Raw genomic sequence first — 24,482 nt, 5'->3', positions numbered from 1 at the left:
ATATTCATGTGAGACATGGTGACTAGATAACGGCAAGCTTGGGGAGGCTCTAAACAACTGGCTTCTAAACAACTGTGATGACATTTATGGTGACCGGCAGGTTCCCTGTTTGTCCCTTCCACTCAGCTGCTAAGTCCCGAAGGCCAGGCCGTGCTATGTTCCCTGTTGTAGGTTTTTTGAATGAATGAACTACTTGTTTCAAACATCTGCTTTGCCTTGAACTATAGAGAATCGGCTTTGACGACAAGCTACACTGTAACTGCTACTACCATGTTTCCCTGAAAATAAGACCTAGCTGGACAATCAGCTCTTATGTGCCTTTTGGAGCACAAATTAATATTAGATGGGTATTATTTTATATTGTATTATTTTACACCTGGTCTTATATTATATTAAGACCAGGTCTTATATTAATTTGTGCTCCAAAAGACGCCTTAGAGCTGATTGTCCGGATAGGTCTTATTTTCAGGGAAACAGGGTAGTGCTCCCATGGGTCCCTCTAGACACTTTTATGTCCAAATAAACTCCTGGGGGCATCAGGAGGCTACCTGCATTTGTTTTCTCACCTGTAGTGAAGTTCATCCCCTGAGCATGAACTAGTTGATAAAGACTGTTGGTAAACTGAAAAGTGTTATCATTTGGGAAGCATGAAGACATGGGAAGGATATAAGAAAGGAATGAACCAAAGAGATAGAGAAGAGCCAAGAGAAACGGAAAAGACATTTTCAGGAGAAAAAAAAAATTACTACTTTTTTAAGTAAAATTTTTCAATCATAACATCCTATTATAACAATAAGATTTGTCATAACAGACCAAGCATGTTGCACTTATCTATGCATGGCTTTACCCTAAGTAGAATCACACTGCCAAGATGTGATGATTTTCCTGAATGAGACTTGAATTAACATCATAGTATTAGCCCAGACTTGCTACTGTTTGATCCAAGTCTGAAAGCCAGAAAAGAACAATGCAGGCAGATGGAGTATGATTTCAGTTCAGCTTGCTGAGCCTAAGCAGAGCAAACTTTTGTTACATCATGTTACTCTGTCCAGAGTCTTTGAAAAGCTCTTCATGCTTCCTAGACATACAGAGCTAGTGGAAACTCCATGTGGGTCAGAGGGCAATCAAGCTCTAGGGTAAGCTTCTATCTGCAGATGCTTTCCAACATCCGGCTCCAACTCTTGTGAATAATGATCAGGATAAAACAGAAGACCCTCTGTTCACGTATCTCGCAGGTCCACCATCAGCAAGGAACTGACATCCCCACAAATAACAGAGGGAGGGCATTGGAAGCCATTAGAAAAGCAAAAAGGAAGACATTGAGATTCAAGTTAAAGAAAGCACTGGGTTTTTCTGTTTTGTTTTTATTTTCGATTAAGTGTCCTTATTCCAGCGGAATTCATGCAAAGTTAAAGTGAAATAACACTCTCTCTATACCCAGTTGTCTTGCCCTGCATTAACCTCCTAACTTTCCATTTTAAAACTCAAAAGTCAAGTCATCTAACTAAATCCATGAGTAAACATTAAACAGCATCATCATTCTGTTACAAGCGAGTGGAGGGATAAAAACTGGAGCCTCCAAATTACTCATACGTATGCTGAATTAGATCATACTTACCAGCAGAGATATTTGTCCTTCTTTCACGATGTTCAAGATGCTTTTCACTTTTTTCTGATACTCACTCCTTTCTTCTGGGCCTTGGGAGCTGGTCCAGTTCATGCCACCGATCTGCTCTTCTAGTTTGGGCTCTGTTGCTGAGGACGGCAGATGTAAGGCCCTGAGCTGGCAGTCTGGCACTGGCTTCTCAACTTTTCGACTATGAGGGTCACTACACGTCTTGTTGAGAAAGTCCTTACTCTGGTTTTCAGGCTCATACGTAGACCCACATTTAACCAGGGGAGGCGAGCTCTCTGAATCTTCAGTGGAGAGCTTTTGCTGGTCCCGTAGAACAGATGACGCTTTTCTCAAGTGAGGGCTTTTCACAGGAGAAAGAACACAAAACGGTGTCATGCTGGATGGCGAGTTCTCAGCACTTCCTGTAGAGCAGGCTTTGCCAGAAAGGCCGTTGATGGTCGTGCATAAACCCACAATTCTTTTTTCTGAAGTCACCTTGGTAAAAGAGGCAAGTGGTTGACTGGATTTAATGTAAGGCACGTCCAAAATCTCATCCATGTCGAGGTCGTAATGCTCTAGTTCGCCCAGGAATGTGCTGGACTCTGGGACCTTACTTTGGGGGCCACCTTCTCCATCGCCGTCTCCGGGGCTGAGCTCCTCAGGTTGAGGGCCTGGGGCAGAATCACCTCCTTTCTGGTACTCCGCCTTCTGGTTCTTTTGGTCATCACTTTCATTGTTGTCTAGAGTCTCTGGCTGATGTTTCAGTGGCGAAACTCGCTTCACTGGACGGAACTTACTGTACACATCAGCGATTCCTGTGGGCTTGTGCGTGTTGCTAATAAGAGTTGAGACGCTGCAGTTCCAGCTAGAGCTAGAAACTGTTTTAAAATAAATTAAAAGAGGAGACTATTAAATTGAAAAACTGGAAATATCTTGGCCATTCGTACAGACATGATCGACTCAAGTTATGCTCAAAGTAAGCCCTTGTGTAAGGGAACGCTTTAGAATGTCTACCATAAAACAAACAGTTCATACTTACCATTCGAAAACAGTGAAAGATAAAAGGAAGTTATGCTATATTGGCTCAAAATTAATTAAAGTGGCAGCAATGGTGAAAGTAGATACTAAAGAAAACAAACCCAGGTCGATATTTCGGTTTATTCCCTGGATAGTTACACCTTCCTGGCAACATTTTGATACCTGTCACCACCCAGAAAAACAGAATTGGACGATAGGATCCTTTGTGTTCAACAGACTTCCAAACTAATTTAGGGAGAGAAGGGAAGGATGCACACACGGTCACCCACGCATGCACCAATACACACGCATACGTACACCCCTAAAGCTTAAGAAGTCCCATATAAAGGGTAAGTGTTTAGTATTGGGCAAACAAACTATGATCTATTGGGTGATTTACTAGGTGACTTGTTAGATGAATTAGGGAAAGAACAGAAAGGAAAGGAGTGATCAGGAGTTGAGTGCACCATGGGAGATAAGCCATGGTTGAGTTCATGCCACCCTAGACCAGGTATCCCGGTCAGTCACGGTTCAGGGACATTTCATGGTGCTTTCTGGCAGATGACACAGCAACATAATACACTGACACCTCACAACGGAACATGCTCTTTAAGATTCAGTGCTGCCCTCCATTGTTTGAAAAGCTGGAAACAAACAGGAGAAGAAAGAAGCTGCAAAGGGAGGGTGAGGTAGGAAGACTAGTTTTTTTTTTTCTTTTCTCATTTCTCTGCAAAGCTTAGATAAACATTGTATGGTTTGCATTTTGCACTTGAGTAAGTGTCTGGTTGAGATGGAGTGTAAAGTGAAACAGCAACACATCTGGAGGTGAAAGATAAGAACTACCCCCTCTCTCAGTTAGCCTCGTATGAAAGGCTGTCCCTGTCCTCTCGGCGCAGGACGGTGGAGAAACAACAGTCTCCTCAGCCATGATGCTCCCGCTTCCTCTCTGGGACACTCCCCTGATGAGATGACAGATGACCCAGCACCCCTGGAAATTTGTAGGCCAGGGATTTATGGATCCGTACTCCCCTTCCACTTAGTTTACACCATCCCCCATCAAAGGGGTGAGGTTTCAGGACATGCCCTCCAACTAGGAACGTCTCATCTATCTATCCTCTTCCTGGAACAACAGCAGGTGGGAAGTACTTAACCCAAAGCGTGTTTTTGTGTCTGTTCTTGACTATTGGGCACAACCAAAGACTAACAAAACATGAGACGGGGTATATGTAGGTCTGTAACTTCTGCAAGAGTCCCTGGCAACCACTAATTTTTTGGGTGAAGGTGGCATACAAGTTATTAAAAGTTCCCCAAATTTAGACCACTGGTCATTCTCCCTCCTGCTAGGATATATTCCACAAGGATCCAGAGAAGTTTTGGAATCAAGCTGAGTAGGAGAGACTGAAGGTTCTGAGTCTGTTTACCATAGAACTGTCGGTGGGTTCTTTCTCCAAAATGGACCTCCATTTTGCAGGGGATTCAGAGGGTTTGCACTAAGCTGTCCTCCTCTGAGGCCTTTCTAGCTCTGGAATTTTAGAATCTAAGAAGAAAATACTATGAGCTGTGAGGGGAGGCTTGGAGTCTGTCCAGTAAGGAACAGGTATTAACAGGGAATGTTCCAGAAAGGAAAGTAGGTATCTAGATGCTCTTAAGCTGCTGCTTCTCTCCCCTTTTGTTGGCTCTACTTTTTAGTTGCACACAGTACTTGGCACAGAGCAGACAATTAACAAATGCTTGTATTTGAATTTGAATCTCACTTTGCACAACACATTAATCTCTTCTTAAATGACCAGAGCGCATCCTTCTGAGGGATTTACAGCTGAATTTCACAGAGGACAAAAGTTCTGTTAATAAACTCAGAGGACTGATAATTACCAATAAGAGCGGGACTTTCTAAAGTTATTTATGAAATGTAAATATGCAAAGGCAAAGACTAATTCCAGTTGGTCCATTATAAATCTAAAAGTTTTTCTACCCTTTATATGTCCTTTTCTCCCTAAAAATGTAAAGCTATGAAAAACTAATGTCTGCCAGAAATTTCTGCCAAGCCTTTTGCTCTTCCTTTCAAGAACACATGGTTACTGACTTATTTAAAACAGCACAGAGATAATGGACATAGAGTTTATAATGTGTAAATACGCCTTTAATTTTGTCCATCAATTTTATGAAAAGCTTCAAATATAGTTATGTATGTGTATTTTTTTCCTTGATATTTCTGCGATACATACTTATTATTAGGTATGGTGTTTGCTAATATTTTTTCCAATTACTTTCATTCCTTTGGAACTTCTTGAAAATGTGCATCGCAGGATATCATAAAGAACTTTTAAAGCCACAAAACTTAGTGGGCCAATACAACGAGTGCATTGTACCAATATATTTATGTATTGTATAAGGGTCGTGGGTTCAAAGGGCGCCTCTTTTATGTTGGCTTTATTTACATGTGAAATTTTTTCCAAGTGATACAGGGAAATGGATACCATATGTTTCCCAGCTGTTTTGTTCTGACAGGAGCCATTAAGAATGCTCTATGGAAATGAATTCTGTCTGAGTCTTATGAAAACACTTCTTTCCACAGAAGGGTCTAGAAACTGAAGAAGGGGCATCAACATTAGGCTTGTTGTCCTTCCCCTTATTCAAATCTATGAGTCTTTTTTAGACCGAAAGGGAAATCTAGTCTGTGGTTTCCAGAAAGTGGTTTCTAATCTGCGTCTTGACCCCTGGGGAAAAAATTCCCGGTGGTGCGAACTGGATTATTTAACAGGTTTTCATGAAAATGCCCCAATTTAGTATAGTACTATATCCTGTACTCATCTGAGAAGGGCAATTTTATGTATGTAGAAAAGACAAAATTCAGTTAGTTTATTTCTTCTAAGCTGGGCAAATGGATGTTTTAAGCACACACAAGAAAAGAGGCCATTAATAATTAGCAAGATTTTCACTTCTAAATTTGTAAATCTACCAAAAATTTCACTTATACTGTTGCTGTATCCCAACACCATAACAATTTTTTAAATAATATATGGAAACAAAATTCAGACTAACTATGGTTACTAGGAAGATTTTGAGTTTACAGAAAATTTATTTTCTGAAAATCATGAATAAATACTTCACATGTTAACAAAATTTAAATCCCCGAAAATTTTATCTGTTATCTTATTAGATCTTTGGAAGCTCTGTAAGAACAGGGTCTGTGTCTAATTTATCTTTCTATCCCTCAAAGCATCCAGAAAAATACTTTACATAAGCAGGTTCTTAATGACTTTTGGTTTTAATGGATTCATTTTTAACATACGAAAAAGTGAATATGTCTGACATACCTTAAACCTGTTTGCCTAATTATGTCACAAATTTCCTAAAATGGTCAGGTAAATGGAAATGTGTTGGAGGCTGATTTATAGGCAATAATGATCTCTTCCAGTCTAACTAGCATTTGTAATGTCTCTGATCACCAGTGAGGTATTTCCAATTGCCTGCTGACCATCCATACTTTACCACTGATTCAACAAGCATTTAATGCGAGCCTAGGATGTGCAAGTATTTGTGGCAGGCAGCATGTTTTGATACAGGGGTCTTATCCCTCTCCACCCATGCCTGCTTTGTCTCCTTCCCCTACTCATCTAACACAACACACACATACACACACACACACACACACACACACACACACACACACACACTATACTCTGTCTTCCTTAAATGTATTCCTCATTCCCAGTAAACCTGGCCTGGATCACATGACCACTTACACAGTCTCCCAAGCAATCCATCTCCAAGGCAAGCTGACCCTTTCCCTTTTCTTGACCCCTGCCCCTCATTCCTCAGTTATCAAGTCCTGCTGTGGCCTGATCCTAAATCTCTCTCAAATCCCTTTGCTTCACCCTATTACATTGACTGGACCACACTGGGACCCTCCCACAGCCTCTGCAAGGGTCTACTAACTTCTTTTGTCTTCTTTTCAGTCCTGAGTTACCCCTCTTCAGATAAGTCTGATTTTGTTATTTCTTAGCTCAAAAAACTCCAGGTGGCCCTGACTGCCTAAAAGAGTATTTCCCTTCTACGTGGAATGCATATCTATGCAGTATTTAAGATGGCACACGGGAACCATGCTAAATACGCCTGACTGAGAGAATGAGGAAGCTATGTACCTTTCAACGCTCTTTCTTCCTCCTCTTTAATTTAAGTGTTAAAATGGTGTTACAATTTGGTGTTACGATGACTTTAACTCCTCTCCAAAATTTATCATCTCTGTTTACAATAATGAGACCACAGGCCATTGGCTCAGATACTTTCACAGGTAAAGAGTTAACAGGAATATTTTAATTTCATCACATTCATTTTAATAATGACCTTGGAACTATTGCAACTGACACTGGTTTTCTATTTACAACACTGACATAAATTTTCTTTCAAAAACAAGTGTTTAAAAGTAAGTTACTTTAGACAAATATGTTAAATAAACAACAGTACCAGTGGTATACAGGTAAAGTAAAAATAACACAGTTACATGTTGGATATAACACACACTGTGGAAATAACACTTGAATTACTAAGTTTTGGGAAACCCTGGCTTTCCAGATATTCGCTAAATTCTTAGCATAGTATATGGTATTTCTTTTATTTATCTTCTGATTATCTTCTCATTTCAGCACCATCTTTCCCACATCACTAATTTTTTCCTACACTTCCATTGCTAACCTCACCCTTTTTGGATACACTATGCTGTTTCTTCACTGCTCCTGCCTTTGGGGAAATCCCTCGTCTCTGAGAATGCCCTTGCTGCCTTCTCTGTCTGAGAGGCAGGCTCATCTGACAAGATTCCCCTCATGTGCCACTTCCTTGGTGCACTTCCTCTGACTCTCCGGGAGAATTGTTGTGCCTTGCTTCTCAGTGCCCTGCTACTATTTGGTCATACCTAGCCAGAGGGGGGCATTTCTAAAGTGCTGTTGCAACTATTTGCAAGAAAAACCCACCTTCTCTCTTGAGAATTCCTCAAGGGCAAAGATTGCTGTAAACCTTCCTGTGTTTATAACCATCCCTCTGTCTAGCACAGCCTCTCACAGATATTGGGGCTCAGTGGCTAAATCTTTTAATGAATGAATAAAAGGAGGAGAGAGGAAGGAAGAGGAAGAAGGAAGGAGGGAGGGAGGCAGCGAGGGAAGAAAGAGGAAGAAAGGAATATGTTACACCGAAAATGCAAAGTATAGTAAATAAATATGAGTCTTGTCACAAAGAGTAACTCTTGCCACATTTTGGGCACACTAATTGTGTTGACTATTTCAAAGATGGTGTTGGTAAATATTTGAAGATATTCAGACATTTAGATGTGCTGCATATTGAAGTATCTTCATACATTTCTTACAAGTTCTAAGTCTCGATTTCTTCATCTGTAAAATAAAGGGTTTAGACTACATGATTGCTGAGACCTGAGCCACCTCTAAATTTCTATGACTGTATGGAATGTCTGCAAATAACAGGGCTCTTTATTCTGAGTGATTCACTATGAAACACTATAATTCTTCTGGATCCATGTCTTTCAACAGATCCTTAGAAATTTATAATTATGAGACTAAGCTGATTGCTGACACAGAACAACTCTTTGGCTCTTGGGACTGATAAATTAGTATTTTCTTAGGAAGATAATGTACAGTTTGCTTTTGTCAACGGTGGGTCCGGTTTTCAAGACTGAACGTCAGTGCTGGCTCCCAAAATGCCTATTTACTTAACGTCTAAATATGGAATTATACGTCCATATTAGAGAATGAGTTTTAGACAACAAGAAGAGAAAGAAAAGGGGTATGCCTTTAGGATAAAATAGTGTTTCCCTACTGTTGACTGTTAAAAGTTAAATGAATACTGTAGTCTACGAGGGAAAAAATGGTCAGCTTTAACTGTAATTGTCTTAAAATGTACACAATACACTCCACATCTACAGCTACAGGAAACCATACTTTCTAAATTCTCCAACGTTCCATTTCCTTCTGGTTTTACACCTACGGGAGGGACATAATGAAAGATTAGGAGTGCTAGGCTAGAGTCATGAGTTTCCTGAACCCATTGTAAACTGAAATCTGTAGTGGGCCCACTTATTGCAAACCCCTCAGGCTCTATAAGAAGTGGTGACAGGTGACTTATACCATCTCATGACAGTAGGAAGAAGAATATGGAGTCTGAGTGAGGGCTGCTTGCTGGATGCTCTTCTGTATCGTCCTGGGCTGTAACCTCATCCGAGAAAGGGCTGAGTGAATCCTGGATTTGAAGAACTGTGCTCAGGCCATTATATTGGGAAGAATAAACATGTGTGAGGAGTGCATATTTCTGGAATGTTCCCATTGGGGTTGCTTGCTCATCTCTTTCATTGATGCCACAGACCCTTTATGGAGAGTCTTGTGAGGCTACAGGGGAAGTACAGAGGACTTTATTACTGTATTATAAAAATATCAATTAATGATTTATTCACAATAAGATGCTAAAATACTACTGGAAAAGATTCATCAATTTGGTTCTAAATTTCCCACCTTTAAGTGATTACTGGTATCAAGCAGCTGTTGCAAGTGTCAGATTCACGTTTCACTATTCCCAGCTCTGTCCAGAATTGTCAAGACCTACTCATGTAACTTTGTTCTCCATCTGTGCCCATTTCTTTGGTCTGCAAAAACTCAGAAATACTCAAGCCCCTACTACCCTGGATAGAAAAGATACTTCTTCACCAAACAGGCATGTTCGATCATGAAATCAGATTCAATATTTTGACAATTTTAAACATTTGGACTTCAAAAGGACAGTTCACGCAGAATAACAATTTGTGGGTCTGAAGAAAGCACATGGTTCCAGAGTTATTCCGTCATCTAAAAAGTATGCTGACCTTCACTTTGACATTAGCAAGAACCTTTTACGTGGATTAGGGCTTGTATTGACTCTAGGCCCACTTACTAGGTTTTCTTTCTTTCTTTTTCTCCCTCTTTGTGTTGAATTGTAGAAAGTGATACACGTCAAGGGAAGGTGACAAGGCTCATCAAGCAGAGAGGCACAGAAATGGGGGATAACGTTCTCAGTGTGTTTTCTGGAAAGTGTCAGCAAGCTCCGTTGGTGCTGGGAAAGTGTAGAAACACACTTTCTAGTTTGAACTGAAGGTGGCGATGTTTTACAGTGTTGATCTACAGTCGAAGACAAAGAACACGTTACTGCTTCTTGGTTAAGAGAGAACAAGAGGGAGATGGAAAAAAAGTGTGTATGGGGGGCGGGGGTTGTGGAAAAGCTCTACCCTCTGCCCTCTGCTCCCTACCTCCAACTGATGGCTCCAAAAATGCCTGTCACTTTTAACTTCTAAATATGGAGTTATATGTCCTCATTCGAAATACAGCTTTAGACACCAAGAAGAGAAAGATAAAAGGGTATGTCTTTAGGGTACAAGAGTGTTTCCCTACAGTTTGTTTGTTTGTTTTTTCTTTTTGTGCTACAAGTTAATTCTATTTTCTATGAGAAACAAACTGGTAAGTCTGTGAAACCTGGTCCCATTTTGAGAGGGATGCACTTTAACGGCTCCAGGGGAGGAGAAATGGGAGGATGAACCAGTGTCGGCCTGCAGTCAACTCTTCCCTCTCAGCAGGCCCACTTAAAGCCCTGCTCGAACCCCAGCAGGCCCTCTCTGTTACAAGGCTGCAGGGAGAACAGGGCAGGTGCAGCTGAACAAAGCCAAGTGCAGGGAAGCTCCTCCCAGCGTAAATGCACGCGGAGCCACTCTGCCTCTGTCTCCTGGTGCAGCTCAGGGTACACCTCTCAGGTATGAGGATAACCAATGGAAAGAAGACCTACATGTAGTTGAAGACTTCCTCAAAGCCATGTTTCTTCACTGAATTCTCCTAACATGTCCTCCATTTAACACCTTAGAATTGCTAATACAATATATTTCTGGAAAGCTGTCTCTGTTTCTGAGTACAAGGCAAGTGTAAGATGTTCTTTGAGGTTTTCACAAGAACTGGAGGATGGATGGGCAGTTCGCATATATTCTCCCTTGAAAATAAATGAGAACTTAGGGAATTTTAAGTGTTACGTGGGAAATTACAAAGCATACTGACTGCTGAATCAGGACCAAGGTTCCCTGACTCCAACTTTCTTTCCATAACACTGCAGGACCTCTTTAATGAAAATTAAAATGATTTCCTAACCATGAATACACATTTTCGCTATTTGCGTCACAAGTAGGCAATGGATTCCAGAAACCAGTAGGAAAAGCTGGTTATACTCATTTCAGATTCATTTTTACCTAAATCCCAAACTGTGCTCTCTGCCTATGTTTTGGCAACCACTGACTTTGAAACTTTTGTGTGGGAGAAGGGTTAGGAAAACAGTTTTTGATAACGTTTTTTTCTTAAAAACAATTGAATGGAAGAATTCCCCTGCTTTGTTAATGTTTAGAGTCATCAGCCTAAACTTGGTTCATCTTATCACTGAGAATTTATTCTTTCAGCTGCCAATTCCTTCAACTGGTTAAAGGTGGCAATCTCTGTAATGTAAGCAAGAGATACAGGAACATAATAAAGCTTGTTCAGAAGTGTTCAAGTAATTGGCAGGATGCTGAAATGCTCTTACAGGGTTTGTTCATTCAAAAAACATTTGTTGAATGCCTTCCTTCTGTGCACATGGTTCTAGGGGTGCAGAAATGAATGAAGCAGATATAATCCCTGTCCTCACGGGGGAATCAGACAGTAAAGCAAGTATACAGATGAATAAGAAATTGCAAAGTGCTCTGAAGGAACAAGTCAGGTATTGGAATAGAGAATGGCTGAGAAGTGACACCATGGAGGTGACATTTAAGCTAAGAACTGGGAAATGAAAAGCCGTTTATGTGAGGATCTGGGGGGAAATACAGGGGGAAAGATAATTTTGTGACTATCTGGATAGAAAAAAGCACCTTCTCAAATGCCTACAGCAGGAGAGAATCTAGCCGGTTCCAAAGCTCTTATATTTGCAGCAGACAATCTGGCCGGTTCCAGCAGGAGAGAATTTGGCCGGTTCCAAAGTTCTTATATCTGCAGCAGAGTGAGCCAGGGTGAAAGGGATGGAAGATGAAGTTGGGGGAGGTCGTCAGGGGCCAGCTCATTGGGGAGTTTTATTGGCCACAACAAAGAATTTGGTTTATATTGTAACTGACATGGAGTATCCCTGGAGGGGATCTCACAGAGAAGTGAAATGATCTGCTTTACATTATAACATGTGTCCTTCTGCCCACTCTGTGGGGAAACGAGAGTGGGCCAGATTGGTGGTGAAGATAGAAGTGAGACTAGTTCATGGCCATTAACCCAGATCACACACAGAAGTGGCCTGGCCTGGCTAGGCTGGTCGAGAGGGAGAGAAGTGGATTGATGGGGACTTACTTTGAGAGCAGATAACTCGGATCCTGGTGGGAGGCTGATGTGGAATATGAGGGACAGGAATTCTGGCTTCAGCCACACAGCGGGGATGTCAGAAAACTGAGTGCCTTTATCAAAAGGGAGTCTGAGGAGGAACGTGTTGGGGAGGAGGATTCAAGACTTCCTCTTCAGAATTCCAGGACACACCTCATGAAGGCATCAAGGAGGACATTAAAGCTGGAGTGCTGACGGGAGTAGCAGCAGCAGGTAGGTGGCATTTGAAGCCACGAGATTGTATGAAACATCCACCCAGAGAGACTCAGAAACTGAGAGGCGAGAGGGTCCACTGGGATATTGAAAGGTCAAATAGAGAAGGCGGAGGAACTGCAAAGGAAACTAAGAAGATACCAGCTATCAGAAGGAAAATAAGGAGAGAGGTGGTATCACAAAGCCAAGAGAGGAGAATGTTTCCAGAAAGGCGGAAGAGGCCAGGAAAGGTGAGACTATCAGTGTCAATGAATTTGACAACTCGGAAGTTGTGACAATTCCTAGAGAGGTGGAGATCACACTAGATATACTCATGGTGACCGAGAGGTGGAAGGGTAGAAGTGGGGAGGTTCCCTTATCTTTTTAAAGAGGTTGGCTGTAAATCAGGGACTCAGGGAAAAGGAAACAGCAGAAAATCAGGGTGGAAGCACTAGAAGGGATATTGTTTGCTTTTTTTTTTTTTTTAAGCTAGGAGATAATTGGAGAACGTTTGTATGATGAAGGTAATGACCCCATAGGGAGAAAGACATTGATGGTGCAGCTAAAAGAGGAGATAACTGAAGGATCAAGGTGTCAAACCAAATGAACAGAAAATATGTCCCATACCTCAATCATAACACAAACCACAAAGGAGCAAGGCTTCCTTTCACCTCTTCACACAGTCATTCATCCATCCATACCTCAGACATATATTTAGCGCCAGTGCCAGGCCCTGGGGATGCTATAATGAACAAAATTACCCAAAAGAGATTTTATTTAGTGTACTTAAGAAAAATGATATTAAACTAACATCAATCACATTATTAATATTTTTAAAAACAGATATTTACATAGGAGAAAAAGTATAGGGAGCTAGGAAATAATAGAATTGGTGGGGGGTACTATAATCTAGGCTTACATTATCCAAAACAGAAGCCATTAGATACCTACCTGTGGCTATTAAGCCCCTAAAATGTGGCTAGGGGTACACATCAAAATGATAATAGTTTTGATTTGGGGGGCTAAATAAAAGATATTAAATTTATCTCATCTGTTTCTGTTTTTCAATGTGGCTACTAGAAAAATCTTCCATGATGTAAATGGCTTGCATGGTATTTCTATCGGACAGTAGTGATTTAGGGAATCAGGCAAAGGGTCTCTGAGGAGCTGAACTTGGAGGTGAAAGGAGAAAAGGAAGGGCATCCACCATGTGAAAGAACACAGCACATCTGGAGAACTGAAGGAGGTCCCTGGCAGGCAGAAAGCAGGGGGAGAATGGCATATGAGGAAGCGTGCTGACCCAGGAGACGACCGCTCAGGCCTTGGAGGCCACGTTGTCTGTCCTGAGAACCACCTGTGGAAACCATTGCCTGGTTTTGAGCATTGAGGGACACGATCACATATGTATTTTCAAAAAAATCTCTTGACCTTCTCATGGACAATGGATTATCACCCAGGTGGCCTAAGTCAGTGCTTCTCAAACTTGAACATGCATAAAGGAATCACCTGGAGAGCTTGTTAAAATACAGATTCTGATTCTGGGGTCTGGGGCAAGGTTTGAGAGTCTGCATTTCTAAGAAGCTTCCAGGTGATACGGATGGTACTGGTGCCGGTCCTGGGCCCCACTGTGAGATGCAAGGGCCTGAGGAATCAATTGCCATAGAATGGTCTGGGCTTTTGTGGATGCCTATTGACTGTCTCCAAGGATTCTTCAACTACGAGATTCTAGGGTTCTGTTTGTATTCAGTTTCTTTTATGATCTACCTTCCTTTCTTCCTTTCTTCCTTTCTTCCTTTCTTGCTTTCTTTCCTCTCTCTCTCTCTCTTTTCTTTTTCTTTCTTTCTTTAAGGGAAGAGTGAAGGCAAAGGAGACATATGGATAAAGATCGGTCATTTAAAATGGGAAGACAGAGCCTGTAATGTTGAGAAGCAAAGGAAAAAGGATATGCTTTCAGCAACAAGTAGGGTGCTGTCAGAGATGCTACAAAGCGCCCAAACTAGCAACAACCCCCTTCATACTTAAGCCTTGCGTTGGGAAGACAGTACAGGGGAAAACACTTCTCCTTTAGGACAGGGCTGACATTTCTGAGACGGAAGTCACTACGAGGCCTCAACAAGGTAAAAGGTATTTGTTCCTGTCCCTGTGCTTCAGTTCTTTCCCTCCCTGCCTAAATGCTTATCTCTGTACTTCTGGTTTCTCATCCTTACTGTAGATTTCCTGGACTCCTTGCTACCAAGAGGAGATTTCTCCATCAGCTTTAAGGAGGGGAGATGTTTCTTAGAGTACAATACAAATAAGTCAAAACACGGGAGAGGAGACTGTGACTCCCTTCCCCTAAATGTTGTTTCCCTCTACTACTGTCTGTCCCATGCCTAACTTTCTAAACTTCACAATGCTACTGACCTTTTAGAAAATTAAGGAGCTGCGGTGCCTATAGATACGGTTAAATAAAGAGAAGAAATGTTCAAGAGGAAAAGGGGCAAAGATGCAATGTATTTAAGCTCTGCTACCTCCAGCCCCTGTCATTATTTTTGACATTACCAGAGTTTAATTTTAACTTTTCTATCCCCTCCCCCCGCACCCTGCTCCCATCTTTCCCCCAATGACTCCTAGTCTTTTCTTTCTCTTAGAAATATAAACAAAGTGTTAGTCATTTAAAGGCAGCGATGGTCTCTCCCTTTGGCCAGAGGAGGCAGCTCTACTTTCAAGAGTAAGTTCTGTGGTTCATTCAAAATGATGGCCATGCACATTCTGTAATAACAGAAAACAGCAGATAAAATTGTCCTTACATTATGATTATAACCATACAAAAAAATTTGCCTCAGGAAAGAAATACAGTAATTGTGTTTTGGTGGCAGAGTTAATTGTAGTTTTTACTTTCCATTTTTTATAATGGATTATGTCACCTGTATAATTACATTTTTTGTTAAAGAAAAATAATGTTTTATTGGACTAACAGTCTCATGATTTTTTTTTTACTCTGTACATTTTTACTACAGTTAAATAAACTGAGATTTTTGTCATAAATGTTAGATTCTTTAACGCATTAAGTTCAAGTGTTCATTTTCTTGATTGAGATCTGAGAAAATGTGTTTCCCTGTTCTTTGGAGTCCACTTTATATTACATCATGGGAAATGGATTCATGAGCAGGATTTTCTATCTAAACTGTTATACCAACCATCCCTTTCATGCTCTTAGTATTAAACTTTAATAAAATTGAAAACAGGAGGTTTATATACTTAGCATTGTCAGCTATGTCAAAGCAGTGTTGAAAGGATAAATTTCATGTCAACTTATTACTTGAGGTGCTGGCTAAAATCGTTGAAAATCATAGAAAACCATATATTTTCCAAAATTCAGGTTTGTCACAAAATTTACATGCACAGGGGCTAAAAATATAGCAAATTTGGAGTGCTTTTAGGTATACATCCAAAATGACTTTTAACAGATACCATGTTTAAAAAGTGTGGTGTTCCTTTACTCATTGTCATCCAAGTGATGTATTACTTAGGTATCTTCCTTCAGAATTTTGTCTCACACACATACCAGGGCCATTTATTATTGTTACATAACCGAATTTTCTATCCTCAGTGCCTCTAAGTTCTCAGATGCAAAGCTGCATTAATATTTGTCTGCCTTCTTTCTTAAGAAAATTATACAATGAGCTCAGCAGATTCATATTTTGAAAGAATCATAAGACATTTAATGTACCATGAATTGGAACAAATGTGTATTTGAATGTCCAATTAATTTTTAAAAACTCGAAGTCAATGAAATTGAGTATGTTTGATTTGAATACCATATGTCAACATAACGTGTTTTTGTCCTCACTTGGAGAAAACTGTACAGCAGAGTTAACATTTACTGCCTCGGTAGTCCTCTTTTCCTTCACGAGTAGCAGGAAATAAGCAGGGAATGCATGCAAACATTTCACAGATAACTTCCATTAAGAGGTGTAAATTGTTTCACACATAACTTCCATGCTGCTAATCCTCTCCCCTACTACTAGCCACAGAGGGTTTCCTGGACTAAAATTACTCCTCAGTTGGCTCAACTTCATCGTAGCTCTGGAGTCAGCAGACCTGGTTTCAAATGTACTTGCTAGCTCTAGAACTATGGCCAAATTAGTTACCGTCCATGAGCCTCAGTTTCCACATCAATAAAATGGGCATAAGAATGGTCTTCCCTCAGAGAATGATTTCGAGGACAAATAAGCTATTTACAGAGGATCTGGCATAATGCCTGGTACACTAAGTACCTAAGAGACAACTGGAACTCTCCATAGCACCTATGCAATTCCAAGCACAGGCAAAATTTGTTCTCCAGCTTCCAACTCCTAGTTCTTCACCTCCTTCCCAACTTTTTGTGATATCTCCAATACCTTCACACTTCTTTTCAAAACTTCTTTATCACAGAAATTTGAAACCCAGTCAGAGTGTAGTGTAGTTGATGGAGAATGATGTGAAATATTCCTGTCAGGGGAAAATACAGATTTCTATAGGAATCAAAGCCTTTGGCTAAAGGAGGAGCACTCCCAGGGAAGACCCGGCCTCAGTGAGCTAGCAGAAGGTACAGAGGCACTGCCCAGGCCCCTGGCGACACTCTGCCATTTGTCTTCTCAGATCCCACCGTGGATTTGGCCCAAGGTCCAGGGATGAAGTGGAGTGAACCCTGGCGTGTATGTCTCACAGAGGGGCTTCCACAGGCCACCCACAGGGCTCAGTGGACACTCTTGCTCCTCTGAGAACACTTGAAAACAGGCAGAAGGCACAGGCCTGAGTCTTGTCTTTGCAGCCCACTTAGGAAGACAGGAAAGGTGTGTGGTAAGTCCTGAGGCTGATCTGTGGGGCTGACAGGTTCTGATCAGACCCTCAGGTTCAGTTCTGGGTGCTCCAGATTAAGAGGGATGCTGATCAACTGCAGTCATCCACGAGAGAGCAAGGAGAATGAGCAGGATACACTGAAAACTGTGGAGGGAAATTTTAAGCTGGAAAGGACAAGGCGGAGAATGATGGCTATCTCAAAACACTCAGTGGCACCCTTGCCCACAATCCATTGTCCTGACATACGGATCCAAAGGAAGAACCACGATGAAAAGATAGAAATTCAAGCGACAATGCTTTGAGCTGAACAAACAACTTGACCTTTATGGACAGGTGGCCTCATGAGACTGTGAGCTCCCCATCCCTGAGGAGATGAAGTACAGGCTAGACGACCCCGTGGGCAGGGTCATAAGGACTGCGTTCCAGGCTCTGATGGACTGTGTGAATTGTTTTGTGCCTTTAAACACATTTTTTATTTGTAAATAATTAAAATATCTTTTTCATTTGTAAACGAATTTATAGAAGAGTTGAAAAAAATCAAAATGTATACCTTTTATCTACATTCATCAGTTGTCAACATTTTTCCCATTTGCTTTATTATTTGCACTCTCCCTTGCTCTCTCTCTATATACATATATATATTGCGAGTTATGATTCCATATGCCGAGGCTTCTTTCCAAGTAATAGGATTTTAGAAAAACTGGACTCCAGCTGGCGGTGCCCCTCATGGCACCAGGCATAATAAATCTGACCACCGCACACGTGATGGATGGGGCCCTATAGAGTTTGACCTTGACCTCATCCTCACTTTGATCACCATGCTGCAGCTGCACTGATTTTCTTCTTCTTCCTCTTAGATGCTAAGCTCATTCCTGGCTCAGGGACTTTGCACTTGCTCGCTTCTCTGCCTCCAGCACACTTCACTGGTATTTCATGTGGCTGGGTCCTTCTCACACTGCCTGAGCCCCCCAGGTTCCTCCTCCCCAACTCCTACCAGTTACTTTATCACATTGCCCCAGTCACCTCTTCTCGCTGTCTGAAATGATCTGATTTAGTTGTTGATCTGCTTGCCTTTTGTCTGTCAACCCCTAAAAGGAAGTGCCTTGAGAACGAGGGACATTGTCTACGTCTTGTCACTGTGTCCTCAGTGCCTAGGACAGAGAACACTCAATAATTATTTGCTGAATGAATAAATGAAAAAAAATACATGGGTCCAAGAGCATCTGGTCAAAGAAGTGTTACCGTAAGGAGGGACATTAACATGTGCGGCCTACACAAAGTAGAAAGTACTTAGCAGCCTTTTTAGAAAAGAAAAGAGAAATGTCTTCCTTTGCTGGAGTCTTCATTTGGTGGAGTATATTCTAAGTGACAGGATATTTGGGGAAAAGTTTACCCAGAGGGTGCCCCATCCAAAAGAAAGATGCAGACTCCTCTCAGAAGCCAATCTGCCTTCTGCTGCCGTCTGTTTGAAAATAATTACCATAAAGATGGAAATTTACAAGCACTCCTGTGGCAGATTCCTCTTACGTGTTTCACACGAGAAAGTCTGGAGGAGGGTAGGAGGTGGTACTCCTACATTTGGATGCCCATGGAACTAACCGAAAATGCCTCAGTTCTTTCGGGAACTGGCTGTGAAAACTTTACTATGTTGAGATTTCTTTCAAAGAAGCCCATAGAAAATCTACATAATGCTATGGAGAGATAGATCGTTCCACGTGTTTCGTTTTTTAAGATCACTCTTACTCTATTAGAAAGTGGATTAGCAGCCTCCAAATGGTCCACCAAATTGGAGGTGCACATGTGATTACATTGAGTTTTTCCATCATACATCCAAATTCTATCAGGTCTAATTATTCTGAGCACTGGGCCTTTGCTCTGGGTGAAGTTTCAAAGCTTCTACACTTGAAACTGACCTCCTTCTTAACCAAATAAATGTCCAATATCATCTATGGTAGAAGTGGCTACAAGTCACCACAACCTGGAGAAAATGGAATGAACGTACCCAAGGAGCAATTATTTTTAAAAGCTTCAGTTAATTCACTTAACTTGGTAAGCGAGAATAGCTATATTAACAGAGAAAAGAAATTCACCACATAATCAATGAGGGAAAATGCTGATTTTTAAAGTTTCATAAGGATAATATCCGAAAATCCATTTAATGCCACCAAGTTCAGCTGAGAGGTAGTACATGTAATGCATAAGAGAACATACTGTAAAGGCAGACGTCCTGAGGTCTGAATCCCTGTTTTGTAACTTAACTGCTGTGTGACTCTAGGCAAGACATTTAACATCTCAGTTCTGTGTCTCAGTTGACCCATCTATAATACAAACATCCTAATAGTGCTTAACTCACAGCGATTTTAGGATTAATTGAGCTAATATAAGTAAAGTGCTTACAACCATCCCTAGTAGGCACATTAAGCACTACTGAAGTGTTTGCTATTATTCTTTTCCCTTACTCCCCAACTCCAATTAATGAAAAAAGAAAATATTATATCTTCAAAGTACCTTCAGCTACATCACCTACTTTTGTTGTTGTTGTTCTTTCTGTTCTTTTTTTTTTGCCAATATGTAAAGGCAAGAAAAGAAAAGGTAGATAGATATAGAAGCAGAGACACAATAATGATTATTTGCATATGATACATCCCTACCAAAGAGAACCAACTAAACAAGTCCAAGCTTTAAGGAGTTGCCTGAGTACTAGTCCCGTTATTTTTTTCAAATGTGTAAAAAATAATTGCTTTCCAACAACAAGCCCGAGTTACAAAACAGTTGGTAAAATAAATTCCAACAGATGTGTATAAGACTCAATCTAATGTGCGGGTGAAAGAAATTTTACTTTCCACTGCTAGGCTTGTATGATTCGTCTAATCATCAAATCTCTCGTGAGACAGATTAACAAGAAAAAATAACCAAATTTAATTACATAAATACGTATGGGAACCCCACATACATGAGAAAGTAAAAGACCCCCACCTATATGAGAGGTTCAGTACATCACCTACTTTTGATCCTACCAATAGTCTGGTAACATTGGAAGACCAAGTTTCGTTTTTTGTTTTATAGATAACTAGTCATAGGCTCAGAATCATATAGCTGATAAATAGTTGAATGCTAACGTGAACCCCAGTTTTTTTCCTCTGAGGCTAGGGGCCTATTCATTGCAGTCTGATCACAGGCAGGGGTTGAGCTTTGAACCTAGTGATGCCTTTAAAGGAGACGCATCCTGATAAGCCTTAGAGCCAAAGCCTCTGTTAAACCCGATAGAAGCTTGAGTGTACTTAAAAAAAAAAAAAAGAAAGAAAAGAAAATTAAACCTGAAGGTAAATGAAACCTTTTATTTGAACTTAAAACCATCTTCTATGATGTTTCTGACCCAAACATTGAAGCATTACTTTCACTCACACACAAAACCCAGAGATAAACAAACCTAGAAAGACTAATTATTTTCCCCCGTCTCGCCTAAGCAAAATGTCAGAAGAAAACAAATAGTCCAGGAGAAAGTAAATTAGCTTTGTACAAGTCCTCTCAGTTGGAAAGTCCGAGAATTTTAGTAGCTGCATAGGTAAGGACCATCTATTTATTTTTAAACATGATGCACATAATTTGAGGATTATCTTAAGTCTTCCATCACCCATGGTTCTCAGGTTTCTAATTATCAGAGGAGGTCCAGTTTTGGCGGGGTTAACGGTGATGCCTCAGAGTCATTACTGGGAAAAATAACACACATCATTTCACAGTGTAATGCCAGGGTATCATTCCCATCGATATCCTTTTTTATTTCATTTTTGCCCATCATGGAGAGAAAAGGAGAGAGGCTTAATTTGATTTACAGACAGAAAAACAACCCTGAATGCAGTTTTTTGTGTGTGTGTGTGTGTGTGTGTCGGGGGTAGTGGGGTTTGCAAGGAGAAAAGGTCAACCAGCTGGTTTTCATCTATGTGCCATAATTCTCTGTTTAGTTTACACTATTAAACTCCAAAGCTTTGCTTTAATCTTAACTGTTACAGTATGCCTTATTGCAGATTCTATCATGTCACATCCCTGATAGGGTTTCAGACTTTGGCCAAGCATCATCCCCCAAGCTGGCCTTGCCATATGGGTAGCAAATGCATCCAACATTTTTTCTTTGGCGCCTGCATCATTATGTTTTGTCACCAATGGTTTCTCGGGTTTTCAGTAAATTGCTGCGTGTACTGTGGTTTGGGCTGTCGAGATGATCGCCTGCATTTATTTGTATACAGCCACGGCCTCATTACGGCCCCCTGTCCTGTCAGCCTTTGGAGGGTGACCTAACATCTGTTTGCTGAGGGTAGGGGTGAGAGGAGAAGCCATAAAAGAAAAAGAAAACAGAAAGCAGCAGCAAACAATGGGGGTGAAAACAGCTCCCACACTCTGACAGTCAGGATAAGGAGGAGAGGTGAGAAGGCAAAACCTACCTGATCTGTCTTCGTTTTGCGAGTCACATCTTCGGCAGAGTTCTGGGATGGTCTTGAGTGATGTGACTGAATACTGAATGGGAAGTCAGAGAAAAGGGTGTAAAATAACAGCTTAAAATGAGAGCATGGCATTCACTTAAATTGGCCAGAAAAATCAAAACGCAAGAAGTGATACTTGAGTATATCATGTATATCCAGAAAGTCCAGCTTATTTTACCCTGAATGGGCTGTTTGGTGATCTGGCAGCAACACAAACTCTGCCTACAAGCATCTAAGCAGATGCAGATGAAAAAGCCCTTCTTTAGCAAACAGGGTGAGGTGCAGCCATCACTTCTGCTACCTATGGAAGATGGAAGAATGTTCCGACCTTAAGAACTTCCAGAAGATGGCCATAATATTTGTAATCTGAATCCTAACAGTGAACCTATGTGTGAAAAGCTGGAGGAAAGGAGCACCCAACTTCCTGCAGCATCCAGGGCAGCCAGGAGCCATATCTGTGCCAACGCTAACTGGACTATGCAAACATCCCTCCTGCTGCCACTTGCCACAGCTTTTGCCGTGTGGCATCTGTAATCTCCATGGGGAATGGCAGGGCAATGTTATAAAAAGCGAGAGGAGCATGGTTCTGTGTTTGAAAGCTCATCTGTTTCACATATAGATTAGAATGAACTGAAAGAAACCACCTTGTAGGTTCCATCCCAGCACCAACTCGGGCTGGCTATCAGAATAACAAATTATGACCTAAGTGGGGGGCATAAAAATCAGAAGCACTAAAACAAATGTAAAATCAATAGCTATGATTTATGGGAACTACATTTGGTGCCAATCAATCTTTCTTTTAGAGAAGGGTGTTTCACAACAAAAGGATGAACTCTTTCTTCAATCAAAGGGCTGTCTTCAATCGTACTTTAATTCATAAAATACAACTTCCTGAAAATATTTCACTCTGTACCTTTAGGAAACACGTTCTTATGTAAATCAGGATATTTTATGAATTACTTCACTGTTGCAAAATTTGGGGGGATTGAAAGAAAACATTTAATCTGAAAGAAAAATGATCATGGGAAACTCATTAGGATTATTCTAGCATTACAAGTGAACAATGTGTAATTAGGACACATTTGTCAATAAGAAGGTACTTGAGTTAGCTTGATGTTGACAGATGAAGCAGAGCGTCTACGTGGAGACCCCACCCTCAAGTGCTTTACACAGGGTGTCAGGACAGCTAGACAGAGGGAGGAGCAGTTGTAGCTATTGTCAGTTTGCCAATTACATGTCACAAACAAATTAAATATCCAGTGTTTCCAAGTGAAAAATAAAACCTCAAATGACTAATTAGAGAAATTACTCTTACCTGTCTGATGCAATAACATCCTGTTTGTGTTGGCCATTCCTCAGAGACTACAGGTGCTTTAGCAAATCCACTCACATATTCAGAGGGAGTGCGGGAGGGAGGGCTGTCTCTTCAATCACAAATGAACTTCGAGGATTTTTTTCCTTTTACATTATATTTTTTGGGGGTGGAGGTTAACACATGTACAAAAGGCTTTTTTTTTTCGCTGTTGTTGTTACTAATAAGGTACCTTATGTTTCTGGCCAAGTATAAGCTCTCTAAGAAATCCGGTAGCTTCTTGAAACCAGCTGGTAAAGGTTAAATAATTACAGTCTATAATTCAATTAAAATTGAGCCTTTTGTTTTGGCTGCCATGTGCCCCACGAAAGCATCCTTTGGCAAAGTCTCACCCTCCCCCCCCACCTTTTTCTTTTTCCTTTTTTAAAGAGGAAATTTCTTTTTTAGAAAGAGGAAATTTAAGATTGATTGTGTTTAAATATAGTTAATGATAAATTCAATAAGGCAGCTCACTGGGCTTAATGAGTTATATTTGATTATACTGGGTGGGCTGCTGTCTGTATTTCTAGCCACATGAATCCTAACTGCCACCACCCACTCCAAAGCTAAGCACGTCCGAGTCTCTGATTATCAGTTGCACCTTCAACTCTTCCTATGCAACCTTAAAGGTCCATAGTGTTCAGTAACTTTTAATTTGAAGAGGTATAAATTTGAAGAGCACAGCTGCCTGGTTGGTGCGGGGACCGACCCACAGGCAGGGAGACCAGTCTAGCTGATCCCCACTGACTACCTCAACCTACGTCCCAGATGGTGGCTTTGCCTCTCCACTCTTGGTCATACAGGAAGTCACTTTTATGAAGACATACATCTTAATTCTTTGGGAAAAACGATCTTGAGGAAAAAGTCATGTGCTACTCCTAGTAATGCAAATAAAAAGTACATCCATCTAAGAAAAGGACGGTGTGTTGGCCAGAAAAATCAGTTTGGAATAACTGTAAGGGTATATGGAATGTCAAATTCAGCAATGACTCCAATTTATACTGTGAACGAATCCACCATTCTTTATAAAGACAGAAGGAAAATCCAATTTGTAGCTTTGTTTCAGTTCAGTACAAACCCTGCTCTTTGGATAAAAGATAAGGCTTAAGGGAAATCTGCAAAGATGGTTAAGTTGTGATGTGAGGAGACGAAGAGGAAACACAATTCACAAAACCGATATGCAAAATCATTTTCCGATGTGCTAATTTGGGACTAAGCAAATGACCCAGGAAGTCGCCCTTGCATGAACGCATTGTGCTGCCATCTGGGAGCTGAAAGGGAAAGCGTCCAAGGCCTTCATCCCAACGGACAGGACAGATGGCCTTTGATACGAAGCTGTCAGATTGCCCACTCATTCTCAAGACAATGGCCAGCTCCCATGGCAGCAACTATTGTCATTTTGTCCCTGTTAGAACCAAAGCCCAATGTATCTTCCCTGTCTCTTGCCCCCAACCCAAGCCTTTATATTCTGTTCCCTTGATTCCTATTATCCTTGGGTGATAAGAGGAGAGGAGGCTTGCAGATGGTTGAGACGCGTTATATTTCCTATCCCTATGTTGCTCTGATATATTCTTTTTCTAAAAATCTTCCAGAGGGTATTC

General features: G+C 40.9%; 1 protein-coding gene across 10 annotated transcripts in view; it reads right to left on the bottom strand.

Annotated features, from left to right (window-relative positions):
- SNCAIP (synuclein alpha interacting protein) overlaps positions 1-24,482 on the bottom strand; it is a 142,030-nt gene that overhangs the window by 30,585 nt on the left and 86,963 nt on the right. For all 10 annotated transcript variants that reach the window (XM_033110690.1, XM_033110687.1, XM_033110686.1 and 7 more), the window contains 2 exons: positions 21,492-21,564; positions 1,619-2,493 (listed from right to left, as the gene is read on the bottom strand). In XM_033110690.1, the coding sequence (XP_032966581.1) occupies positions 1,619-2,493; positions 21,492-21,564 (948 nt within the window). The remainder of the gene's footprint in view (positions 1-1,618; positions 2,494-21,491; positions 21,565-24,482) is intronic.

The sequence above is a fragment of the Rhinolophus ferrumequinum genome, chromosome 7 (assembly GCF_004115265.2).
Source record: "Rhinolophus ferrumequinum isolate MPI-CBG mRhiFer1 chromosome 7, mRhiFer1_v1.p, whole genome shotgun sequence".
NCBI classification, from domain to species: domain Eukaryota; kingdom Metazoa; phylum Chordata; class Mammalia; order Chiroptera; family Rhinolophidae; genus Rhinolophus; species Rhinolophus ferrumequinum.
The sequence above is the reverse complement of the archived record's forward strand: the minus strand, read 5'-3'. Positions and strand labels throughout refer to the sequence as shown.